Source organism: Gallinula chloropus (assembly GCF_964237585.1).
Source record: "Gallinula chloropus genome assembly, chromosome: 1".
NCBI lineage: Eukaryota > Metazoa > Chordata > Aves > Gruiformes > Rallidae > Gallinula > Gallinula chloropus.
In genome coordinates this window covers 136,861,673-136,884,635 of record NC_140085.1, presented here as the reverse complement: position 1 = coordinate 136,884,635, position 22,963 = coordinate 136,861,673, and the positions used below count along the sequence as shown (strand labels likewise).

Here is a 22,963-nt window from a genome sequence, read left to right as displayed (position 1 = left end):
TTTTCTCAGTGTCACTCCGAAAACTTGCATCAGGGCTTATATAGCAACCTTCTGACCTGTGCACTACCCCTGTGAAGGGAGTGTACTGGTGGAGTTTCTGTTTTTATCCAATATTACATTTAATTAGGATTTTTTGTTTTCCTTTTTAAACATTTTTGAGGACTATTACTATGAATATGAATACAAATTCATAAGAGAGTGGTTTAGCTACAGCTGGGTGAAGGTGAAGAGACTGTAACCAGTAAATAAGATGAAGCTATGGTTTATATGTTGTAGCAATTTGAGTTGTCACAGTACAACTTGTCAGTTAATTTCATGTGTAAGACTCACGGGGCTGCATATTTGTGTCTTTGCTTATTCTAAAAACAGAAGTGTGAAGTTTTAATCACACAAGTTCTTCTTCCTTGTGTCTATTTGACACCCTCGAAAAGGGCTGTATGTAAAATGCTCATTTCACACATCATCCAGCTGTAATATATTAAAAAGAAAGATTGTCAGCTTTCAAAACTTTGAGCTAGATATCAAGGATGAGTTAAGCTAAGCCCTCAAAGTATGTAAACAAGTGTCATGTCACGCTGGTTAATATGTTACAAAGTTCTTAGTCTAATTGGCACACACACATTAAAACAGCATAATAATAATTTAAACAGCTTAATAACAGCATATGTTAACAGCTTTACACATCAGTCAGCATCATGTGATATTTACTGAAGTTGATACAAATTTCGGAAACCAATCTTTCTCATCTCTCATCCTTCTGAGCAGCATCAACATCTAATGGTAACTTTTCTTGTATTTACACTAAACACAAAATGTGGGCAGAAAGATACAGACCGAAGATCCTTGTGAAGTAGTGAACTGTAAAACCAGAGCAGAGGTGCATCCCTCATACATGCTCACACATTTTAGTAATGTGCAATTATTTCTTTTAATCATCTAGAACACTTGTCTCTGATTTCCAGGAGGTGACATGACCCGGTCACTGATAGTTACCCAGGATTAGCTTTTTTTACCTAGAAAAACCTTTAAAATCACAAATCCAACCAATAACCTAGGACTGCCCAGTCCACCACTAAACCATGTCCCTAAGCACCACATCTATAAGTCTTTTAAATACCTCCAGGGATGGTGATCCAACTACTTTCCCAGGAAGCCTGTTCCAGTGCTTGATAACCCTTTTGGTGACTAAATTTTTCCTAATATCCAGTCTGAACCTGCCTGGTGCAACTTGGGGTCATTTCCTCTTGTCTACTTTTTAAAATGAGAAGTTTTTTTTCTCTTTCAGTATCATGCATAACTGGCAAATAGGATGACTACCAGTGTTATCTTGTGATTTTCTTTATTATATTGCTGACCAGAGCCCATATTCAAAATTACATTTCTAATGAGCATTTGGCTACCAGAAGGAATATTAGAATGAAAATCATGAAGTAATGATCACGATAAAGAGTGTATGGTCTAATATGTGTATGTAGTTAGACAGATTTTTTCCTACAAATAAAACAATGGCATTGTATCATTAAAGATAAACTTTACCTTCTGTTCAGGTTATAATTTACTACCAGAAATAATGTTTATTGTTTATTCATACTGCCATGAAGTTCTGTAATTTAGTTCAGATGAACCTAGAAAATTCTTGAGACGCCACTTAAAAAGGGTACTTAAACTGAACTTATATCTGATAGAGGCTCCTTGGCTTCATCTGTATTTGATTTAGATCATTATCAATCATGCTTGAACAAGAAACATGATTATTTTGTGCTTTTCCCAGCTCCTGTTAAGAGGAAATTTCTGTCTTAGAATGAGACCTTTTTTTTCTAAATTAAATACAGATTTTTATGGTGTACATAGTTACCAGAAGATGCATATTGAAATCTAATTGCCCTTTTCATAAAAGAATTCCAGTTTTTCTACAGGCGCAGGTTTATAGATAGACAGACCCCTGCCCTCTTTGCCCACACCTTGAGAAGGCTGAATGTAAATCAGTTCCACCCTGGAAAACAAACAGTCCTACTAATCTAACAGTCTGAAGTGTTTAACCAATAGCTAGGATGGAAGACTCCTGTGTCACTTCGACTTTCTGAGAAAAAAAAAAGGTGAAAAAAACCCCCAAAACCCAAGCTACAAATAGTCACGTCAAGTGTGCCTGGACCTGAGGAAACCGGAGGAGCACATCTGTCGCTGAGGTCTGGAGAAGATTCTGAGAAGGTATTTTTACCAGGGAGGAAGAGGAGTAGTAACAAAATCTTGAAAAATCAGCATTAAGAAATAGTGAGTTTTCACTATTAAAAAAATTTTTAAAAAATATATATACAAGCAATCTTATTGCTGAGATTGAGGTATCAGTGACCAATTAGAATGACTTTTTGCATGTTTTTAGCTGGTTTCAAAACCAAAATACTATTTGTTTTTCTAAATGAATTTGCATTATGAATGGGTCAAAAGCATATGACTTTCTCTTTTTAGAGTCATATGATGTAAAAGATGCAACAGACACGACCAATTTGTAAGAGAGAAATTGAGAGATTTGAGTTAATGTTATTAATAGTATAGAACATTACCATCTTTACAATTCAAAACCTTAGTTTTTTCTTCCAATGAAGTTGAGGAATTTTCTCTTTACAGAATCTTATGGATGACAGCATTTTCTTCTAGTGTGTTTACAGTATTATTTTTATGACTCTTAGGGAAATTTTTGGACTTCTGGCATTTGGTTAAGCCGGGTAATTTTAATATTTTTTTAATCCTGCTTAAGGATAGCACAACATTTTTTAATGAGATGAGTATCTTTAAATGTTGCTTATTTCATCAGAAAATACTGTTCCTCCAAGGATAAAGTATATTAAGCATTTTCTCAAAGGATTCTGTTACATTAAAAGAGATAAGTATCTTTAACAAAATAAAAATGGTGGGCTAATTCAGTTGGGAAGAGTTTCATATCATCATTCTTGTAAGTCATGCATGTGTCTAGTTATCAAGATAAGAATGAAACTTCTAGCAGTAACTTGAGTCAAATATGCCAAGGGTGATAAAATCCCAACAACTCTGTTTTCTGTATGATCTGCCATCATTTTTTAATGTAGAAAACTAAAACTTGAAAGAAGTGATTGGCAAATCCATATGAAATATCAACAAATTAATCACCAAATATAAACAAATATATATAATAACCCCCCTGTTGTTTTTATCCATTTGATTTCACACATTTGTAATTCATTCATTTCAATACAAATAAAAAAGATTAATTATTGGAATCCCAGTAATGCAATTTGGAGATACATAGAAAAGTGCTTATATGTGTTTATATGCATGCACATGCATGTGCAGATGTGTATCTTGAAACATGTATGTATGTATGTATGTATATATGTTCATATTCAATTTTTATAGAAGTTTAAATAGCATGTATGAAATCTGAATTATTATATGGCACTTGTAGCAAATTAAGTACTTTCTTAAATCTACTCAATTTAGCAGCAACCTTGGGAAGAAAGGAGGTAACATTAGTCCTGCTATATCACAAGGAAAGTGGAGGGGGGATTAAAAGGTGCACTTTCATGTCCTACACACAAATAAAGAAAAATGTTACCACCACAATCTAGAACATGTCTTCAAAGTTGAAGCCTATTGCAGGAAGGAGAAGAAAAGCAAATTGATTTAAAGCCAAAAAGCAAGTAAACAAAAAAGCTAATTGGTTGCAAGTGGACTAAAACAAATTCATGAAGGTAAAAAGGTCTATGGGGACCTACTGAGTCCAGTGTTCTCCTGTCCACAATACCCTAAATACTGATTGCCAAAAGCTAGAAGGGCACACCAGTAGAAGAATATACTTGCCAAGTTTCTTACCTTCTTTCCTTAAGCATTTGGACTGGCTGCTATTGGAGGCTAAATACAAGACTAAATGAAAGCTTCATCTGATTTGGTGCAATCGTTCTCATGTGAAGTCTGGAAATGCATGTCTTTTCACCATTGAAAATCATGGTGTGACACAGATGAGCTTCAGCATTCTCACATTTTCATTCTTCTCACATCCTTCCCCCTTTACTCTTCTGACTTTGTTATTGTCCATTCCACTCAATTTAATCCATCTGATTTTTCTTCCTTTCGACATACATTCCTTCAAGGTGCATTAAAAGTCTGCTGTGGAGAGAGCTCACCAGTGTTGTTGGGTTTGCTTTGGGGTTTGTTTTGTTTTGTTTTGTTTTCCTGTTTCCCTGTTGAATTAAATTCAGGGACATATTATCAGGTTGGAGGCAAAAAGCCCAGTGCGTGAAACCGTCTATAGATACTCCCTCAGATCAGAGGAGTATCTAGCAACATTGTTTCAGAGACATCTTTCAATAACTTTTTTAATTGATTTGCAAAATGTGAAATGGAGGTACCAAGTGAGGCTATCTTCTCCAAGAACAGATCGAAAAATGATAGATTTTCAGTCACTTTGCAAATGGCAACGATCTAGTTGATACTGGGCACAACTATTTTAAATTTTGCTTTGTAGATTTGTTTTAAAATATTGTATGAAGAGGCTATTTAAAATATATAGCAGATTTTATATTTGGACCAAGTTGATTAATTTTCTTGGGTATTTTAATGAACAGGCTATTTTCCTGATGATTTTTTTTTCTCTACATAGACTTAAAGTTGCTTTAAAATTCTGATAAATTGTAGTCAGTTAATTTCTGAGAGATTTCACTGACTGTTTAAAAAAAATATTATTTCTTTCTGGAAAATAAAATGCAGTTTCTACTTTAGTTTCCAACAGTAACTTTTCTCAGTCAAAGGAAAAATAATTTGTTATGTTCTTCTTGCTAAAGACCCCACACCTACTCAAAAAGACTACTCTCCATAGCTCTGTGCCTTCTAAGTAAAACAGAATGTTTTGTTTGGATAAGTTGAATTAAACTTTGGAATTACTGTTTGTAAAACTTGTTAGCTTTGTGCCTTTAAAATTACAGTTTTATTAGTTGCAAGAATATTTATTTATAGGTTTCATTCAGGCAATATAAGACTACAGAAAAACAGTGGACACTCAGTAATTCTGTGAAATAATGTACAGGTCCTGTGAGCATCCATGCAACTCTATATACATGTACATCAACATATATGTCAGCTTTTTCAATGTCCCTGTTACCATGGGCCTTGAGACCCTCGTGGTCTGAACAGTAGAGTAGGAACATAAGATGCAGCATCACGTAGTTCCTATCCCATGGGGTCAGTGTGTTATTCTTTTGCAACACATGGGAAGCAAGTCATGCTTGTTTATTCTTCCAGGGATGAAAGGTAAATCTGCTGTGCAGATTAAAAGTTTGCACTGTGACAGGTGCTACACAGCTTCATTAGTATGGTAATCTGATGAAGCGTGCGTTAGATGCATCCTATCTAGCAGAACAGTGTTTAGTGTTTTAGTCTTTATGTGTATGTATTTTCCACTTCTGAGATAAAGTAGATTGCTTCCCATGAAGTGAACCAGGTAGTGATCTGCTGCTGCAGTGATACAGCGAAGCTCTTTGGGTATGGTCAGCTGAAGTCTAAACCAAACCTGTTGTCATCAACGTGAATTATAAACGTCAGTGGGTTATAAAGTGTATGCTAAGCAGAAAAAATCACCTAATAGGCTTCTTTTTATCTGTGAACAAGCACTAAAAGAGATAAATTCCTCTTTGCAGCTATACTTTCTGACAGGATGGCGATAATGAAAGCTGGGAATCAGAAGTCCCACTCTGTCTTGGTTGATCCCCCACTATCTTGATCTCATCCCACTTGTGTCAGTCACAAATCTTATCTACATAGGCTCTTCTTTCCAATCAGTTTCCTTCATTTTCCTTAATCGTAACTCCTCAGTTCTTTCATCCCAGACACTCCCAGTTCTCTCACTATTGGTTTTCCTATCCCCCGTCATACTATTCCTTCCAGTTTCTTCAAATCTCAACCACTTCTCCTCATTTCAACCAGCAATTTTCATTCCAACTGGGTCTCAAGCTTGCACTCTTCCTCTTATTCAGGTCAGTGCAAACTGAACTCCTCCAGTTCTGACTACATCACCTTCTCTAAAGATATGTTTACCCACCACACCTCACTGATTTATGAATCTGTCTACCTTGATGTCTAGTCTCTGTACCAGTTCTTCCAGTTCTGGCCATTTGTTTTTCTCCATTTGTTTTTATCTAACATAACTTACTGATTTACAAGTTGGGTTTGGTTGTTTTTTTTTTTTTTCTTCTTGACCTGCTGTCCCTATTCTCTCTGGAGATTCTTGTTCCTGGTTTCTTTTCCTACTCTTTCGCTTCCAAATTTCTACCTCTCTCTTGGTTTCCTCTGCTTTTCTCTCCTTTCCTTCTTGTCCCAGTATGATCCAGAGTGCAGCTGTGACTCATACTTCATCTGTGTTTAAAAAGGCTGCCTGCATCCAGAAAAGATGTGAGTATTACTAGGGGCAGGAGTGAGAGTCTCTGTTCTTTTTTGATATGTATACCTGGCATAGCCCATCACAGCCTAGAGGCACTCGATTTCAGCCAGACCATAGTCAGTGCCATTTAAAAGAGAGATATGACATGCACCTGTTGAAGTAAAATACTGTTCATGGCCTGCACATCTGCAATTAGATTGTACTTTTATAATAAAAACATTTGATGGTATGTATTATTATGTACAATGCGTTCCTCTTCCTGTTTTAAGTTGGATGTAGAATGAGAATTGTTTATAGAATGTGAAATTATATCAACATTTTTACATAATTTTGCTATAGGTCCTGATATTTAAAACATATGCAAAGAGCTTTTTCTTAAACATTTTTTTTCAGTAATTTGTTGGTGCATCTGTTCAAATCCTTTGCCATAATACTTAATCCTGTCAAGGGATTCAAGCAGCATTTTCTTCCCCTGTTGCAGAGAAACTCAGTAATTCAATTCAGTGACCTAAATGATTTTGGTTTCTGTGTTTCTGAAATCACATTTATACATAAAGGATAAAAAAACCCAACTTATTTACACTCATGATTTCCTACCATGTAGAATCATGTAGTGCATCTATGTACGCAAAAGTATGGTCACTGAGGCTTTCACTTTTTTTGTTGTTGTTATTTAAAGGCTTCATCTGTGAAAGGAAAAATTATCTATATACTAAAAGATACATTTTTGTTTCAAAAAATATGCCAGGAAAAATAACATAAAAAAGCCCACCCTCTTTAGGAAAAAAAGCCAAACAAAAGTGTACAATATAATATTATCTTTCTCTTCTACTATATGATCCAGGACAATAATAGGTCTAAATTAAATTATTTAAATTAAAAAAAAAAAAAATCTTTCTCTCTTATGTTCTCCACTGTTTTTTTTACACCAGGAAGAAGATGAGACTCTTTTTGCTTCTAATAATTTACCAGTGTGCCACAAACTGTGTGAATACCCACCATGTTTCAAATCCCAATTTCATTTTACTGATGGCTGATGATCTTGGTATTGGAGACCTGGGATGTTATGGGAACAGAACCTTAAGGTATGATGATGCTTATTTTATTATTTATTACTATGGAGAGTTTGGGTTTGTTGGGGGTTTTTTATATATAGTGTTTGATGGTTTAGGTTTTTAGAGTTGTAAAGTTAAAAATCCCAAAACATTCAGAGATTTGATTAGTGATTCTTTATAAGTAGCCAACATTACTTTATAAGTAACCAGAGAATTGAATGTACAATGTTTGTTTTCTTTACCTAATAAAAAACCCACCCACTTATCTTGATGTATTTATCTCACTGAAAAGTTGCATCATAAACAGAGAGTTGAGTAACGAACCAAATAAGGGTAGGTATAAGAGAAGCAAGCATTAATTAATTAACAATTTTCTGTAGAATATAGATGACCCAAACACTATGAACTAAGCCCGTTTTGTGATTCAAGACAAGCTTGTCACTACCCAATTGGAAATGCAGTGCTGTTTTTTTCCCCTCCGTTTATCACTGTGCTGTAGCAAATAAAATGATTAAAAGAAATGTTTTTTATACCTGAGTATTAACAGGTATAACAGCAGTGTTCCCAAGTATGATCCTCTTCTGCCATCTTAGATCTGATGGTTGTGTGAATGGCAGACATTGTACCTAGTCATTGTGTTTAAGTGGAGCAAAGCCTTTGATCAAGTTGAATAAAATGTTCAGACTAAAAGCACTGTCCTGTCAAATGTAAACTCCTTGTAACTCAAACTCAAGAAAAATCATTCAAGTTACAGTTTCTAGTATTAAACAGAAAAAAAAAGTATTACAAAACTAAAGCTCAGATCACTCCCCTCTCCTGGACCAGAACTTCTCCAGGAATGATGTTCTCTGATGCAATGATTCAGGATAGGTCAGGGGTCTACTAGAGCATGCTGCAGCTAGGATTGTAGTCTGTAGTTCTCTTTCAGGACTTCTTGCAGAAACCAACTTTCATCTGCATGTTGAGCCAAGTCACAGACAAGTTTCCCATGCAGATATAAAAATGTGGACGTGCTCCTGGATTTAATATTGCAGACACAATCATGTCAGACTTGCAAATGTTGTTAATATAATGGCTACCAGTCATGACTGAATGTCTCCTGATAACTGATACCACAACACAACATTGCAGCAACCCCAAAAATCTTTTGCTGTGGAAAGAGAGAAGTCACACCTTACCTTACAGGGTAAGGAAGCACAACCTTTCTCCAGTCTCTCTTCTCCCCACTGCTGAAGGAGAAAGGCAAGTAAATAGTGAAGTTTCAATTCTGGGTCAAGGAATGCATTAAAAAGGGTTTCAGTGCAACACAGCCAGGTATCATACAGTTTAGTACTGGCCACAAAGAGTAGATGAGAGTGAGGAAAAAGATTTCTGGCACAACGCCACAGTGTCCCAGTTCAGTGTTGTCATGTAATGTAAAAATACGTTATACACAATAGTATTTGCGTATAACCAGCATGGTTTTGATAATCTTCATACAGAAAGTCTTAACTTGATTTTACTGAGTTTTTGCCTGACATGCCTTGATCTCACTGTGCCCATTTCCAAATAATCATCTCTGTGTATTCTTTTCCCCCCCCTGCTTATATTTTTATAGAACCCCTAATATTGACAGGCTAGCAGAAGAAGGAGTGACCCTTACTCAGCATATAGCAGCATCCCCACTTTGTACTCCAAGCAGGGCAGCTTTCCTAACAGGACGGTATCCTATCAGATCAGGTAAAATTTCATTACTTTAGTAATATATATATATAAAAAAATATTTTATTTGCAGTAAACTGTAGCGCTTTTTTTTTTCCTGACCTTTCTTAATATCTTTATCATTTCAGTGACTAATCAAGCTCAGTAGAGTTGGTCAACATTTGAAATGTTATATACGTATATAGGAAATTTTCAGAAACATTACCATGAAAGTAAAGCTCTTTTCTTTTTTATTTGAGGAAAATTATTTTTTAAAAAACACTGAGGAAAATCTGTTTGTGTTTATTTAATGGAAGGTACAGCCAAATTCCATTAACTTCCTCCACTGTCCAAATGGCCGTGGGTTCTCTTTGCCTGCTTCTCCAGTTGCATTCAGGGAGTTCTCAGGATGTTGATGGGCAGCCTGAGCATCGCAGAGATGCATAATGGAAGAACTCAGTGTAGATCCTTCTGCTCAGATATTTCTGTTTCTACAACACCACCTTTTGGTTTAGACAAATTGTTATTTTTCAGGGGAGGGAGGAAGGACAGGTCATTAAGGTATTCTGGCAGTCCTTAAGGCTGGGGGAAAAAAAAAGAAAAAAAAAAAATCATCTTCCTTCTTACTAAGTATTTTCGTCCCGTATCTACCCATGCACAGTGTTCAGTATCCTACGAACACATGCATTTAATAACTTCACTTACTTTTAAAATACCTGATCCAAAGCCCATTTGACTCAGTAAAGATCCAGTCTGTTTATTTTAGTGTGCTGGGACTAAGCCCCTCAGTGCTTAGCCATGCAAGTTTAACATTCCCTTAACATCATTTTTAGCAAGGATCATTATACATTAATCAGATCACTTGTTCATTAGTGATAAAACATCCTGTCCTTGCTTCTGGGAATGAAAGCAAAGCAAGACTCTGGAGCCTACTTGATATGTTCGTGCTCATTCAGTTCAAGTAATAAGCTTCTGCAAAAGTGCCAGCTAATATAACTTGCTAAATTTTCCATTACATTCAGCTGCAAAGAAAAATTTTATATACCTGTTACACCTATATTTCTATTAATATTTACTGTAGGCAAAGCCACAGGTCACTTTCCATTACTATCCTTCTGACTTCTGAAAACTTAGCATTTGAACTAATTTTTTTCTTAACTGATCTGCTTTCAGTTCCACATTGGTGCAAAAATTGGAACTTCACCATAATTAAATTACAAAATAGCTAAATACAAACTACTTCCAAACATCAGTGAATATGTAAATAAAAAAATTATATATTTAAAACTCCTGCTAATAAAGATGAAGAAAAATATTCCAAAAATGCAGTATTTGATGAGACACAAATTCAGAGAAAGGCAGCAATAAAAAAAAAACTCAAACCCAAGTATCATTCTGTACTTACATTCTGGTAACTTAAGGGAATTACACTGATTTTGGTTAAAACAGATTGAAGTACAAAAAAATAAATACAAATAAGTATGTATTAAATAAAGTATAGATATGTATATATGACTATATACTAAACAATCAGTAAAGCTAACTGGGTAAAAAAGTGAAGTCAACATTTGAAAGGAAAGTTGAGCTTCCTAATAAACCAGTCTAACAAGTCTTTTCTTTCTTCTAACCACAAGGGATACCTGAGGGCAGATTCTACATCAGTCATGTAACTTTGGCACTGCAATCCTCTAGTTGCATAATTCAGACTTCCTGGAGATACATCTGCACAGATTTGCATAGATTTCTGTGTTCTGTCTGTACTCGGAGCCAGCTCTCATCTGGAATCCTAGTAATCTAATTTTCATGAACCTGAGCTCTCAAGTTCCTCATCCTGAGAGTAGTGTATAAGCTCAAGTTTGTGTTCCTCAGACCCTCAGTACATAGCAATTACTGTGCTTTATTTAGATGTTGTCTTGTTACCTGGTACCCGAGGCAGCTTTAATGCACTCTGTGTACATCAAATTATGTGTCTTCATGTCACTGAAACACTGGTCCTGTCCCATCAAAGATGAGGGCCTTAGTCACCCTGTTTCGTCAGTCTCTCTCTTGTTCTGTCTTTGACCTCATGATATTTACATGCCCAGCTGTAAGACTACCCCACTTCAATTTACATAGCCTAAAGGCTTGTGGAAAACCACATAGGAGGGAAGTGGAGGTTCTGAGAGTAGAACTTAGGAGGGATCTCACTTAGTCCTTAGTCCTGCTCTGTGTACAAGAAAAATGAATGATGCAAGCTCAACTTCTTTCAGACACATTATACCTCAGAACATCTGCAGAAAGGGCTGGAGTTGCTTATGTGGTGGCTGGCCCCACAGTTATAAGCAGAAATTTCTATTGTCAATACAGAAAAGACCCCTCTCAGCTAAACGGATGATGGTATCTGCCACTTGCAACGTTTAGCAACTGGTGGTAACATGATGTTTAAGCAATAACACCTACAGAAAAAAGTGCCTGCAGAAAGAAGGAATGACAATGGTATCATTTTATTACCTAAGTCTCACTCATTTTCACTGTGTTTAGGAATGGCCGCCTTCTCGCGAGTTGGCGTCTTCCTATTTTCCGCCTCTTCTGGGGGACTTCCTTCTGAAGAAATCACGTTTTCCAAACTCCTGAAGCAGAGAGGCTATGCAACAGCTCTAATAGGTAAAACTACATACATTGCACCATTATTTTTTATTAATTTCAATCAAAAGATCATTAGCTTTCCATATAGGCTGTTAAGGGTCTTCATTAAGCTGTCCCCTTAATGTGTTTATTATTCTGATGCAAAGCTGAGCACATTCCTATGTGTATGTGAACCTCTAATCAGGTAAGTGTGTCTAACTCACATGTGCAGTTATAGACTCATTGTGCAAGGTGCTGAAGAAACATGATGAACAAATTGAAAATTAGTCAAGCTCTTAGAAAGTTTTCAGTATAGATAGGAGCCTGATTACAACAGAGAGACAGTGAGGGATCAATTGCAGGATATGAGTCAGCACAGCGGTGGGATTCATTTGACTGGCTTTCAGATGTCCATGAAGAAAGTAATGCAGTACCTGGGATGGATTCTCAGTCGACAGGCAGAAATGAGCACTTCTAGGAAATTTGTCTCATCCTGTGGTAGATGATTAATATAAAAACGTGTTTCTCTCTCATTATAAAGATAGTTCAGACAGCTAACTGCAGCATAAATATCATGGAATATCAAAGGAATCCCAGCAGATGAGCATTAAACAGAATTGGAATGAATATCAGAAAGATATAGCGTTTAAATAATGTGACTTTTTTCCACTAATTTGGCCACTGACTTACTCAATACTGTTTGCATTTTAGAAGATTTTTGTGAAATACAACTTGTATTACATAATGCAAATTTCTGTACTGGAATTACCAGGAAACAGTTGTTCAGACAACATCATACTGGAATGTTACTACATTCTTTTGTAAGCTCGATGCACCAAATTTGATTTTAAAATGGAACAAAAACAATTTGGAGAGTAATTTTTGTTTAAAAATTGGGCTGCTTGGCAAACTAACAATTTGCACCTGTGTTAAAAATGTCTGCATTATTTAGGTATATATAGATTTTTTTTTTAAGTTTATATAACATAATCATGTTCCTAACTAAAAAATCATACTTGGCTATACCACAGCCTTAGAAAGTATAAAATACCTTCAAGTCCACACAGCTTCAAACAGAAAACAAGAAAATCCTAACAGAAATATATTTAGTGCAGACGTATTCAAACCATAGTGCAAAAATCCATTAATAATTTGTCACTTTCATCATAGAGTTAATTCCTATCACTCCATATTTAATTAAAGACTGAAAAAAATATTCTGTTTGTAATAAGTACTGTAGTACAAATACTCATTTTCTGGGGCTGACCTAGTTAATGTTCTTTTTTTAACTACTTTCACTGCAGCATGACAGCTTACCACTTAGATCTCCAGAAGTTATCTCCATGATGTTTAATGAACAATTCTTCCGAGTGGCCTGAATGATAGCTCTGAAACCATAAGATGTAACATTACCATATCCTTAGAGTATAATGAAGGCTTACAAAAATCAGGAAGTGCATTAAAATTAAGGATAAAGTATATGTAAATGACAAAAAGAAAAATTATGTAGATTTGAAGACTAGATAGACAGACTCTGATTCCCAACCAGCCCATTTGCTGTCTCTGCTGGTATTCTTATCACATCATACTGGTCTAGGTCAGGGAGTCTTTGCTTGGTTCAGTCTAACTCAGCAGTTCCCAAACAATTAATTGTCAAATCCTGCACCAGTGATGGATTGGCATAAGGGTAATTTGAAGCCTTTCAGTTCCTCAAGCCTGTACTGTCAATTCTTTTTTTTTTGCCAAGTTTCTTTCCTCTTTACTCTCTAAGGACATTTTTTTCCCCCTTCCTAAATTCATTTTCTTTAATTTTTTTCCTTCTTCTGAATATATTCTTTCTCTTGCTCGATATGTCCTTGACTGTATTTTAGCTGTAAATCTATCTTATGTATGTACTTTTTTACCTCATTGTTTTTCCCTCGTGACACGAAGAAGGTGGCATCCAATAGATCTGTCAGGCAGAGACACAGTCAGAAGATCTGCAATGAAACTGAGTATTCTCAAAAAAGGCAGCTGCATTGAATATGTAATATTTTACCTATTAAGGATCCCAAAAAGTAACAAGAAATGTGGATGTTTTGTAGGAAATAGCTATTAATAATGCAAAAATTCCACTACTGTTATACTCAATTACAGTTGAATAAAGACTAGCTTTTCCTCACCACTGTTATCAGTGTGTTGTCTAGCATGCAGAGAAGTTTAAAGACCACCTATGTAAATTAACTTGAAATACCAGCCGCTAAATTGGGACTGGTATCTTTACTCACACATGAGGTGGTGTATTGTTGAAGGGATTGAATGTTTCCTCAGTAAGTTTGCAGAAGACACTAAGGTGGGAGGAAGTGTTGATCTACCTGAGGGTAGGGAGGCTCTTCAGAGGGATCTGAACAGACTGAGAACAATGGGCTGAGAACAATGGGCTGAGGTTTAACAAGACCAAGTGTAGTGTACTGCACATGGGACATAACAACCCCATGTAGGGCTACTGGCTTGGTGGAGAGGTAACTAGAGAGCTGTCAGGCAGAGAAGGACCTGGGGGTATTGGTTGACTGCTGACTGAATATGAGCCAGCAATGTGCCCAGGTGGCCAAGAAGACCAATGGCGTCCTGGCTTGCAGTGTGGCCAGTAGGTCTAGGGAGGTGCTTGTGCCCTTGTACTCGGCATTGGTGAGGCCACACCTTGAGTACTGTGTGCAGTTCTGGGCTCTTCACTATAAGAAGGACATTGAGGTCCTGGAGCGAGTCCAGAGAAGGGCAACCAGGCTGGAGAGTAAATCATGAAGCTGTGCCAGGGCAGGTTGAGATTGGACATTAGAAAAAAATTTTTACTGAAAGAGTTGTCAGGGCCTGGAACAGGCGGCCCAGGGAGGGGTTTGAGTCACCTTCTCTGGATGTGTTTAAAAGATGGGTAGATGAGGTACTTAGGGATATGGTTTAGCATAGGATGGGAACAGTTGGACTTGATGATCTTAAAGGTCTTTTCCAACTTTGTAATTCTGTGATTCTGTGATTCCGTGAGACACGATCACAGTAGCAAGATAAATGATTGTCTGAGCCCATGAAGTAGGATTAATAGAACAGTTATTAATAAAAGAGCTTAAAATATGAACATATTAATAATGTATGCGTACATACTTTATGTTATTATTGTTCTGTATAGCTTATATAAATAAATTTCTTGGAGCACATAAAATATTTCTGTTTACAACTTGCCCGGTATCTTGTATCTTACCATTTATCTGAAGAGTACAAAAGTATACCAAAAGAAATACGCCAGTATGTACTACTCATTCTTCAGATTGTTCCCTTTTAAAATGTCTGAGGGAAAACATGGATTTTTGCAGCATTTCCAACATTCTGGGTTCTGAAAACTGTGTTCCAAATGACATTTCTTGCCTGAATAAGACTTGCCTCTCATTTCCATTTGCCTTTCATTGCACTGCTTTTGCTCTGCAGAAATATTAATTATGGCCAAAGGAGAAGGCAAAAAGCCCAGGTCTGAAACTAATAAGGTACTAATAATTTACAACTAACAGCATAGATTTCACTCGGAAGCTTGGTAGGATCTGCCTAAATGTGTATGATGCTTGTGTGAACTGTCCATACGATGGAGCTTTACTTGGCAGAGAGGTGAGAGCATTTTGCACTGGCCTCAGGAAGGCTGCAGAGTGCAAAGCACATTACAATAACCTGTTGAAACTCTGGCTCAAGGCAGGGGCTGTCCTCACTAGGAATGAAACAAAAGGTGTACTGTGGACCCAGTCACCCCTTGCTTTTGCAGGGTAGCACAGGACATATCAAATCCCTCAAACTTGTTAAGCCATTTGAGAATGGCAAATGTGTCTTTCAGTCATGGCCGCCGATATAATTTGAACCAGTGCTTCTCTTACTTTCCCCAGCTAACCTGCTCTCTGATTTGTGATCATTTACCTTGCTTCTGAGCAAATCTTTTTTCTTTTTTTTTTTATTGGCACAAGTTAATCTTGACATTGAACAATTTGTTGTGCTTGCTAAAACCTTTTGACAAAAATAGGTCGTGTATTTTCCTTTGCCCTGATTTGTTGTTGCAAGATTCCTCTGTCTAGTTTTATTGAGATCCAATTTAAACAAACTTCTTTATGTCGTAATAAATTACCTTGATGGCATATTTAATTTGTTTGGCTCTCTTTTTCATATTTTTAACTGAATTGTAGGTGTTTTGAGATTGATAAATAACAGTAGAAGACTAAAGATTAAAGCTTTAAATTATTTTATATTTGTGATTATAAGCCTCTACCTTAATTTCACTTAGCTAGTTTGATGATAGTTTTTTCATAATTACCTCGCAATATGTCTGGGTTTAGGATTATTCCACTTAAACTGAAGTATTTATTTTCCAAAATGTGTATCTGTGCTTCCTGAAAATGAAATTCAGAGTTGCAGTCTTAGCTAGCTTGATTCAGGGGGAAAAAAAAAAAATAATTGGTCTAGCAATATATATTGGCATTTTTTTTCAAGGGTGCCACATTTTGTCAGATATTCAAAACATTTCCTCACTTATACCAAAGAGCATGGCTCTAGCCATAATTTCTGCCAATAGGCTTAACTGAATTTATTTTTTTAAAACAATGCATTTCAATTTAAGTAACAGCTACCAAACACTTAATTCTACTGCACTAAGTGATGCATAAGCATATGGCAGGGAGTTGTACCTGAATTAGAAAATGAATTATCTAGATACTTGCTGTAATCAGCATGAACATAGATTATGCTGCTATAATGTAAATCACATGCACTGTTTTCTTAATGTCAGTCAGTGTCCAACATTATCACCCAATTAGAATGGTTTCCTAGTGAGACAAAATGCTGAGACACATTATTAGTGGTATTTAATTCATTTCTGTTGTTTCTTTTTTTTAAATTTATGTATATAAAAATATATAGGCAATTTCAGATATTTTGCAATCATTTCAATAATTAATGCCTTGGTAATTTCACTGTTCTTGATGTATTACAGCTATGTTATAGGTTTTTTCATTTTATTTTTTTCTTAAACTTGTCAAATGTGAATGATTTGCCAGAAACATTTCAGAAAGAATATTTCATAAATCCAGATTGGCTTCTCCTAAGAAGACAGTAGCTGCTACAAAATGGTGTTTTCTCATGACTACTTAACTACACATGCACAAAGGCTTAATTTTCAAACTTATTTGCTAGGGCTCTGTTGCTCTTCAGTGATCTGATAGCTCACTTGGAATTTAATGGCCTCCATCAGGAGCTCTGCCAAACTATATCCTAACTAAAATAAAGAGGCAGACATAAATGAAGTCTCTGATAAAGGAAGATTAGATTAAAATTAGGGATCCACACAATAAATGCTGGGGGGCCAGGGTATCAGTCATATAGTGAGAGTTTCATGTTTGGAATAGCACACATTTTAAGTTTGATGATTTAACTACAAAAATGCTGCCTGTCCCTTTCTCTTTGTAGGAAAGTGGCATCTTGGGATGAACTGTGAAAGCAGTGATGACTTCTGCCACCACCCCCTCAGTCACGGATTTGATTACTTTTATGGGCTTACTGTGACCAATTTTAGAGACTGCAAACCTGGCCAAGGCAGCGTATTTTTAAAAGGGGTTCAGAAATCCCTTGTTGTCCCAATCCAAATTGCTGGAATCACCCTGGTCTCTTTGGCAATAGTGCACTACATCGGTCTCCTCAAAGTACCTTTCCACGCATTGGGTTACTGCTTGTTAATAATCGCTATTGCACTTGCGGCTTTGATCTTCTTCTTTTATCATTTTCGACACCTGAACTGCTTCTTAATGAGGGACCATCAGATTATCCAGCAGCCACTATCCTATGAGAACCTTACTCAGAGACTGACAAAAGAAGCCGTGAAGTTTATAGGAAGGTAGGTTTCTAACTGTGTTATAAGTTAATATTGGCATTTCATCATGATGATGATTCTTCTGAAAAAGAAAAAAAAAAGTAAACTGGTGGGCATGAGGAATATGTCATTATATATTTTTGTCATTTTTTTTCTTAAAAGATGACAGAATTTCATCTAGTTAATGAAAGTGACATTTTTCTACTGGATATGTAACAGATTTCTCTATAAAAATGAAAAACTATTTGTTCACATACCTTAGGGAAAAAAAATTAGAATCTAATAGCTTTTGCATTTTCATTCTTGAAAATTTCATGTAATATGGAATACGAATAATCTTTTGTGGTGTGACTTAATTATGTGAAAGCACAATCCAGAGTCATAATCCATGACTTCTGGAGTGGGAAACTGTTCATCATTTGTATGATGCATCCATCAAACAGCCTTCATAAGGCAATTTTTTTAAGATACAGTCATTTTAGATGCCTCTATTTTTATGTCAGATTGATTTTGAAAATATCTGATTTATAGAAGCTAGGAAATAAATGTTTCTTTGAAAGCAAAGATTTTTCAATGGCCAGGGTATCGGGTCAGTGAAACGTTGGACATACTAAATAATTTTTAATTTTTTGCAAAGTTAACTTCATATTGGCATAATTTTCACTAAAGTGCATTTATTGGAATCAAGTCATTAAAGTATACTCTTGTATATTCTGAAAAATAAATCAATAAAATTGGGGCAAAAATATTTCATCCATTTAACTTCTTGAAAAACATATCAAAGTGTTTCTCTTGGTCCCTTTTGAAATAGGTTACATCATTTCTAAAATTAATCAAAGTAAAAACATGTTCTAAGACACAAAATGTCCCTTAATTACTATTCTGAAAAGTATGTGACAGGTAGTTTCTGTGAATACATTCACATGGTGTCATTGCTGAACAAAAATTTATACCAAAGAATTAGAGGCTATTTTTTCTATAGTTAGTGACTGTATATGCTATCCATCAAGACTGCTAGCAAGAAAAATCTTTATCTAAAATCTTGATCTCATATTTCAGTTTGATTACTATTTCTGTCATTATAAATACATGATGTGGTGATCTCCACTCATCGTATCAAAATATTTTTTAGTGTCAAATTTTTTAAAGTAAGTCTTCCTAAAAGTTAACATCCTCATGAGGATTTATAAACAAACTCAAACATCTTTATTTCATAAAATTACAGAATAACAGGCTGTTTTGGATTGGAAGGGACCTCAAAGACCATCTAGTTCCAACTCCCCTGCCATGGGCAGGGACACCCTCCACTAGACCATGTTGCCCAAAGCCCCATCCAACCTGGCCTTGAACACTTTCAGGGAGGGAGAAGCCACAGCTTCTCTGAGCAACCTGTGCCAGGGCCTCACCGCCGTCACAGCAAAGAATTTCTTCCTAATATCTGATCTAAACCTACCCTCTTTTAGTTTAAACCCACTACCCCATGTCCTATCACTCTATGCCCATGTAAACAGTCCTTTCCCAGCTTTCATGTAGGCCCTTTCAGGTACTGACAGGCTGCTATAAGGTCTTCCTAGAGCCTTCTCTTCTCCAGGCTGCTCAAGCCCAACTCTCTCAGCCTGTCTTTATAGGAGAGGCCCTCTGATATCCAGCTCTGATAATCAGATTTTCTGTCGGTGATGGTGATACAAAGATGACTTCTCATCTACATCTACATTCCCAGATAGGAAATCAATGCCAGAAAACTAGTAACTCTTTTAACTTTATTAATATTCATAATGTGCAGTGTTACTGTATAGCTTAGTCAGTGTTTAGGGCTGGCAAAACAGTGTATTGTCTAAGTCAACATAGCTTTGTTGACTAAGCTCAAGGTAAGTGACTTTACATCACCTGGGCATTTGGCCCCAGTTCTCAATGTAGTTTCCAGATAAAAGTGGTGTTAAATTGAAGACAAGGTTAATAGTACATATTCGTAATTTACAATAAATTTTGTTACAGGAATGCTGCAATTACAGTGAGAATTATAACAGAGACAATTCAGAGTCAATGGTAAATTAAAGAATATCCAAGCACATTAAGGTATTGAGAAGCAATTAGGGCATTCAAGCAATCTTAACTGTGCCCTGTAGTGAATTCACATGCAAAGTATATGACCATAAAACTCGCTCCTGGGAATAGGAGTAATTAGATTAATATTCACTGAACTGATCTGTGCCATATATTAGTGTGAGCAACAAAATCAATATTTGCTTTGACATACTGGTTCTGACATTATGCAGCCCATACCTGTCAATTCCAGTGCTCCAGTAGACCGTTGCTTTTATTACTAGTCTACTGACTTCAGCCATTTGTAGGGGTATGGCTGTCAAGAGGCAACCAGACTGCAACAGCTGTCAGACATCTGGCTCTCCTAAGTGAAGGGCTGCCAGTCTTTTGGATGCCATGGTTGCTCCACAGCATTCTTGTCGTTCCATTTCTTTCAGTCAGCTGTCTCCCTCAACCCTCCTTTAGCCACCTTTGACTCAACAACCTGCTTTGTCATGCAGGTTTCTTTGTTTAAATGATGCAGTAAATAGCAAGCTCAGTCCTGTACACCAGTAATTCCTGTGCTTAAGTATACCAGAGTTCAAACAATCCTGAATCTGAAGAATTCAGTCATTTGCCTTAACTGGTTCTTACTACATTTTATTATTAAACTAGAAATCTCCAGCTATCATACATGTTTTGGTTGGTTAATTATCTTTGCAATAATTACATGATGGACCTCCAGTCTTCACCAGCACTGATACTTCCAGTATAGCCCTTTCATCCTATATTTATATATAATGTATATCAGTGAATATATAGTTACACATATAAAAAAATTACAAATCATAATTTATCTATAAAAATTTCTTATACCTACTACCTATACTACCTTTATAAGTCCTGCAAAGTTCAGGCAATTGAGTCCCTGACATTATTCTCTTTTCTAGCTATTCCTCAGTCTTTTTTCAATTTTATTACTTCTTACAGTGAATATAGTAATGAGATTTTGTAATTTTCGAGTCTTCTTATAATTTCTTCATAGCGTGTAGCTGTGTGCTGTTATATTTACTTTGGTTTGGTTATTTTGAGAGGTAGTGTTGTATCTGCTCTTCCTTAGTCTAGGATATCTGTATTAGTGTTCTCATTCTCTCCTAGGTAGATTGAAAGAGAGCAAATACAATGTTCAATACTAAGAAATAGTACTGGAGAAGAACAGGTACAATATAGGAGTGTTAGATCCAGCCCATGAAAACAAATACTAATTCTATTGGGTCTGTCTGAGACAAAGTAAATTTTCCCCACAGCAGCTCTCATTGTGCTGTGTGTTGGCAGCCAGCAAGGTGTTTGTGACACACTGGTGTTCTGAGCAGCTCTGGCACTCATCAGTGCTGTCCCTCCAATATTTCTCCCCTCTTCACCAGTAGGCTGGAGGTGGGTAAGATCCTGGGACGGGGCACAGCCAGGACAGCAGACCCAAACTGTCCAATGGGATATTCTATACCATATGACATCTGCTTAGCAATAAGAAGCTGAGAGAGAAGGGGAGGAAGTGGCATTCATTCAGGTATTTTTACATTTGTCTTCTGAAGCAACCACTACACATACTGAAGCCCCATGTCCTGGGAAGTGGCCAGGCATCGCCTTTTGATAGAAAGTAGAGAATATTTTGCTTTTGTTTTGCTTCTGCACATGGCCCTTTGCTTTTGCTTTATTAAACTGCCTATATCTTGACCCAGAAGTTTGGAGGGTTTTTTTCCATCTTAATTTTCTCCTCTACCTGTCCTGCTGAGGAGGAGAGTGATAGAGTGGCTTGGTGGCCACCTGGCGTCCAGCCAAGGTTAAACCACCATGCTAATTTAGTTGCTTATCCTAATAGTAAGGAGACAGATAAACTCAGTGTATGTTAATTCTAATTACTTTTTCACAAGAGCAAGTGCATAATATTGTAAACCTATCAGAACACTCTCTAGACACTACAGTGTATTTGAAAGTCAAATGGATGCTAATTATTTCATGTTAAGTTCAATGTTGTTGTCACTCATGTGTCTTCAGCTCGTCTTTTAATGACCAGCTGCACAGAAAATCCAAATCTGGAAAATGCCACAGACCTTTTTTTAACCTATCAGAAATTAACAAGACAAAAGTATGATACAGATAACAACATCTCTGACAACTTCGGAGAGCTGATCACAATTAATAATAATATTTTTAAAAATTATACTAATGAAATCTAACTTCTGTAAAACAATATTTGCATACAATATGTTTATATTCAGAAAGCTGTGTTGAAGATGATATTGAATGTGCAGATTTACTTTTTTCAGTCATAGAATGAATAGCTATAATAGAATGCATGCTATAATAATCAAAATTTTGTGAAGACAGTTAATAATTGCTTATTGTCTTTATTCTATTTCAGTCCTTGAGACACTGTTACAACACATATTCAAATTTATTTTAATCTAATCTGGCTGACTGTGGTTTAGAGGTTTTTCTTATATCCTTAGGTTTTAAGATCAGGCATTTTGTATGCTGTACTGGAGTTAGAGTTCTGAAATCAAGTGTTTGACCATGCTTGTCCATCATATTAAGCATTCATTTAGAATTTATTGTGAAAAAGTAAAATGGAGCTCATGTTCCCATCTCATTTCCCATATAGAATCATACTGGAAATCTCAGTTTGATTTGGCAACCAACAGATTCAAAGCCCTGCCAGTTCCTCTGCTGCAGTGGTCTTAGTTTAACATCAGTGCACAGAAATGAAATCAGAAGTACCCAAGGAGTTTTCAATGTGGCAAGTATTTAGAGCAAAACTGCAGGAAAAAGTTTACAAGACCCATGTGTGTCTGTAGCTCAAAGTCAGGTTAGTTGAAACTTGCTCTCTTGAGCACTTTAAAACTCTCTGTTGCAGCTCAAGCATCAACTAAACCCTTGTGTAATGTAGACTCCTCACACTGAGAACAATCCATGCAGTGCAGAGGAGTCACTAGCGGTGATGTTTTCAAGATCAGTTAAGCACGCATTAAAGAACATGTTACGTCAGACGTGTGTAATCTCTCTGGTGACTCAGAAAAATGAAAAGACTGTGTGATTCATGTTAGGATACACCTTTTTAGCTATATTTGAATAAGTCAATCTCAGATCTTTTGAAACTGAAGTTCCCTGTGTTTGAATTGTGTAGAAGACAGTGGCAAAGCATTTTTGAAGGAGCTGTTTACTGAAGTGCTTCAGGAGTTAAGCTGCTATTGTCAAATTTCTCTCCTGCCTACTAGCTGATATTGTCATTCCATTTTCAAGGTCGCAGTAAAGGTAGTCAGCTATGAT

At 36.3% G+C, this 22,963-nt stretch overlaps 1 protein-coding gene across 1 annotated transcript in view; it reads left to right on the top strand.

Moving 5' to 3' along the window:
• Positions 1 to 5,103: 5,103 nt before the first annotated feature.
• STS (steroid sulfatase) overlaps positions 5,104 to 22,963 on the top strand; it is a gene marked incomplete at its 5' end in the record, with an annotated part of 90,521 nt that continues 72,661 nt past the window's right edge. The window contains 5 exons of the mRNA XM_084261072.1: positions 5,104 to 5,162; positions 7,339 to 7,491; positions 9,059 to 9,180; positions 11,662 to 11,784; positions 17,215 to 17,638. Coding sequence (XP_084117198.1) covers positions 5,104 to 5,162; positions 7,339 to 7,491; positions 9,059 to 9,180; positions 11,662 to 11,784; positions 17,215 to 17,638 — 881 coding nt within the window. The remainder of the gene's footprint in view (positions 5,163 to 7,338; positions 7,492 to 9,058; positions 9,181 to 11,661; positions 11,785 to 17,214; positions 17,639 to 22,963) is intronic.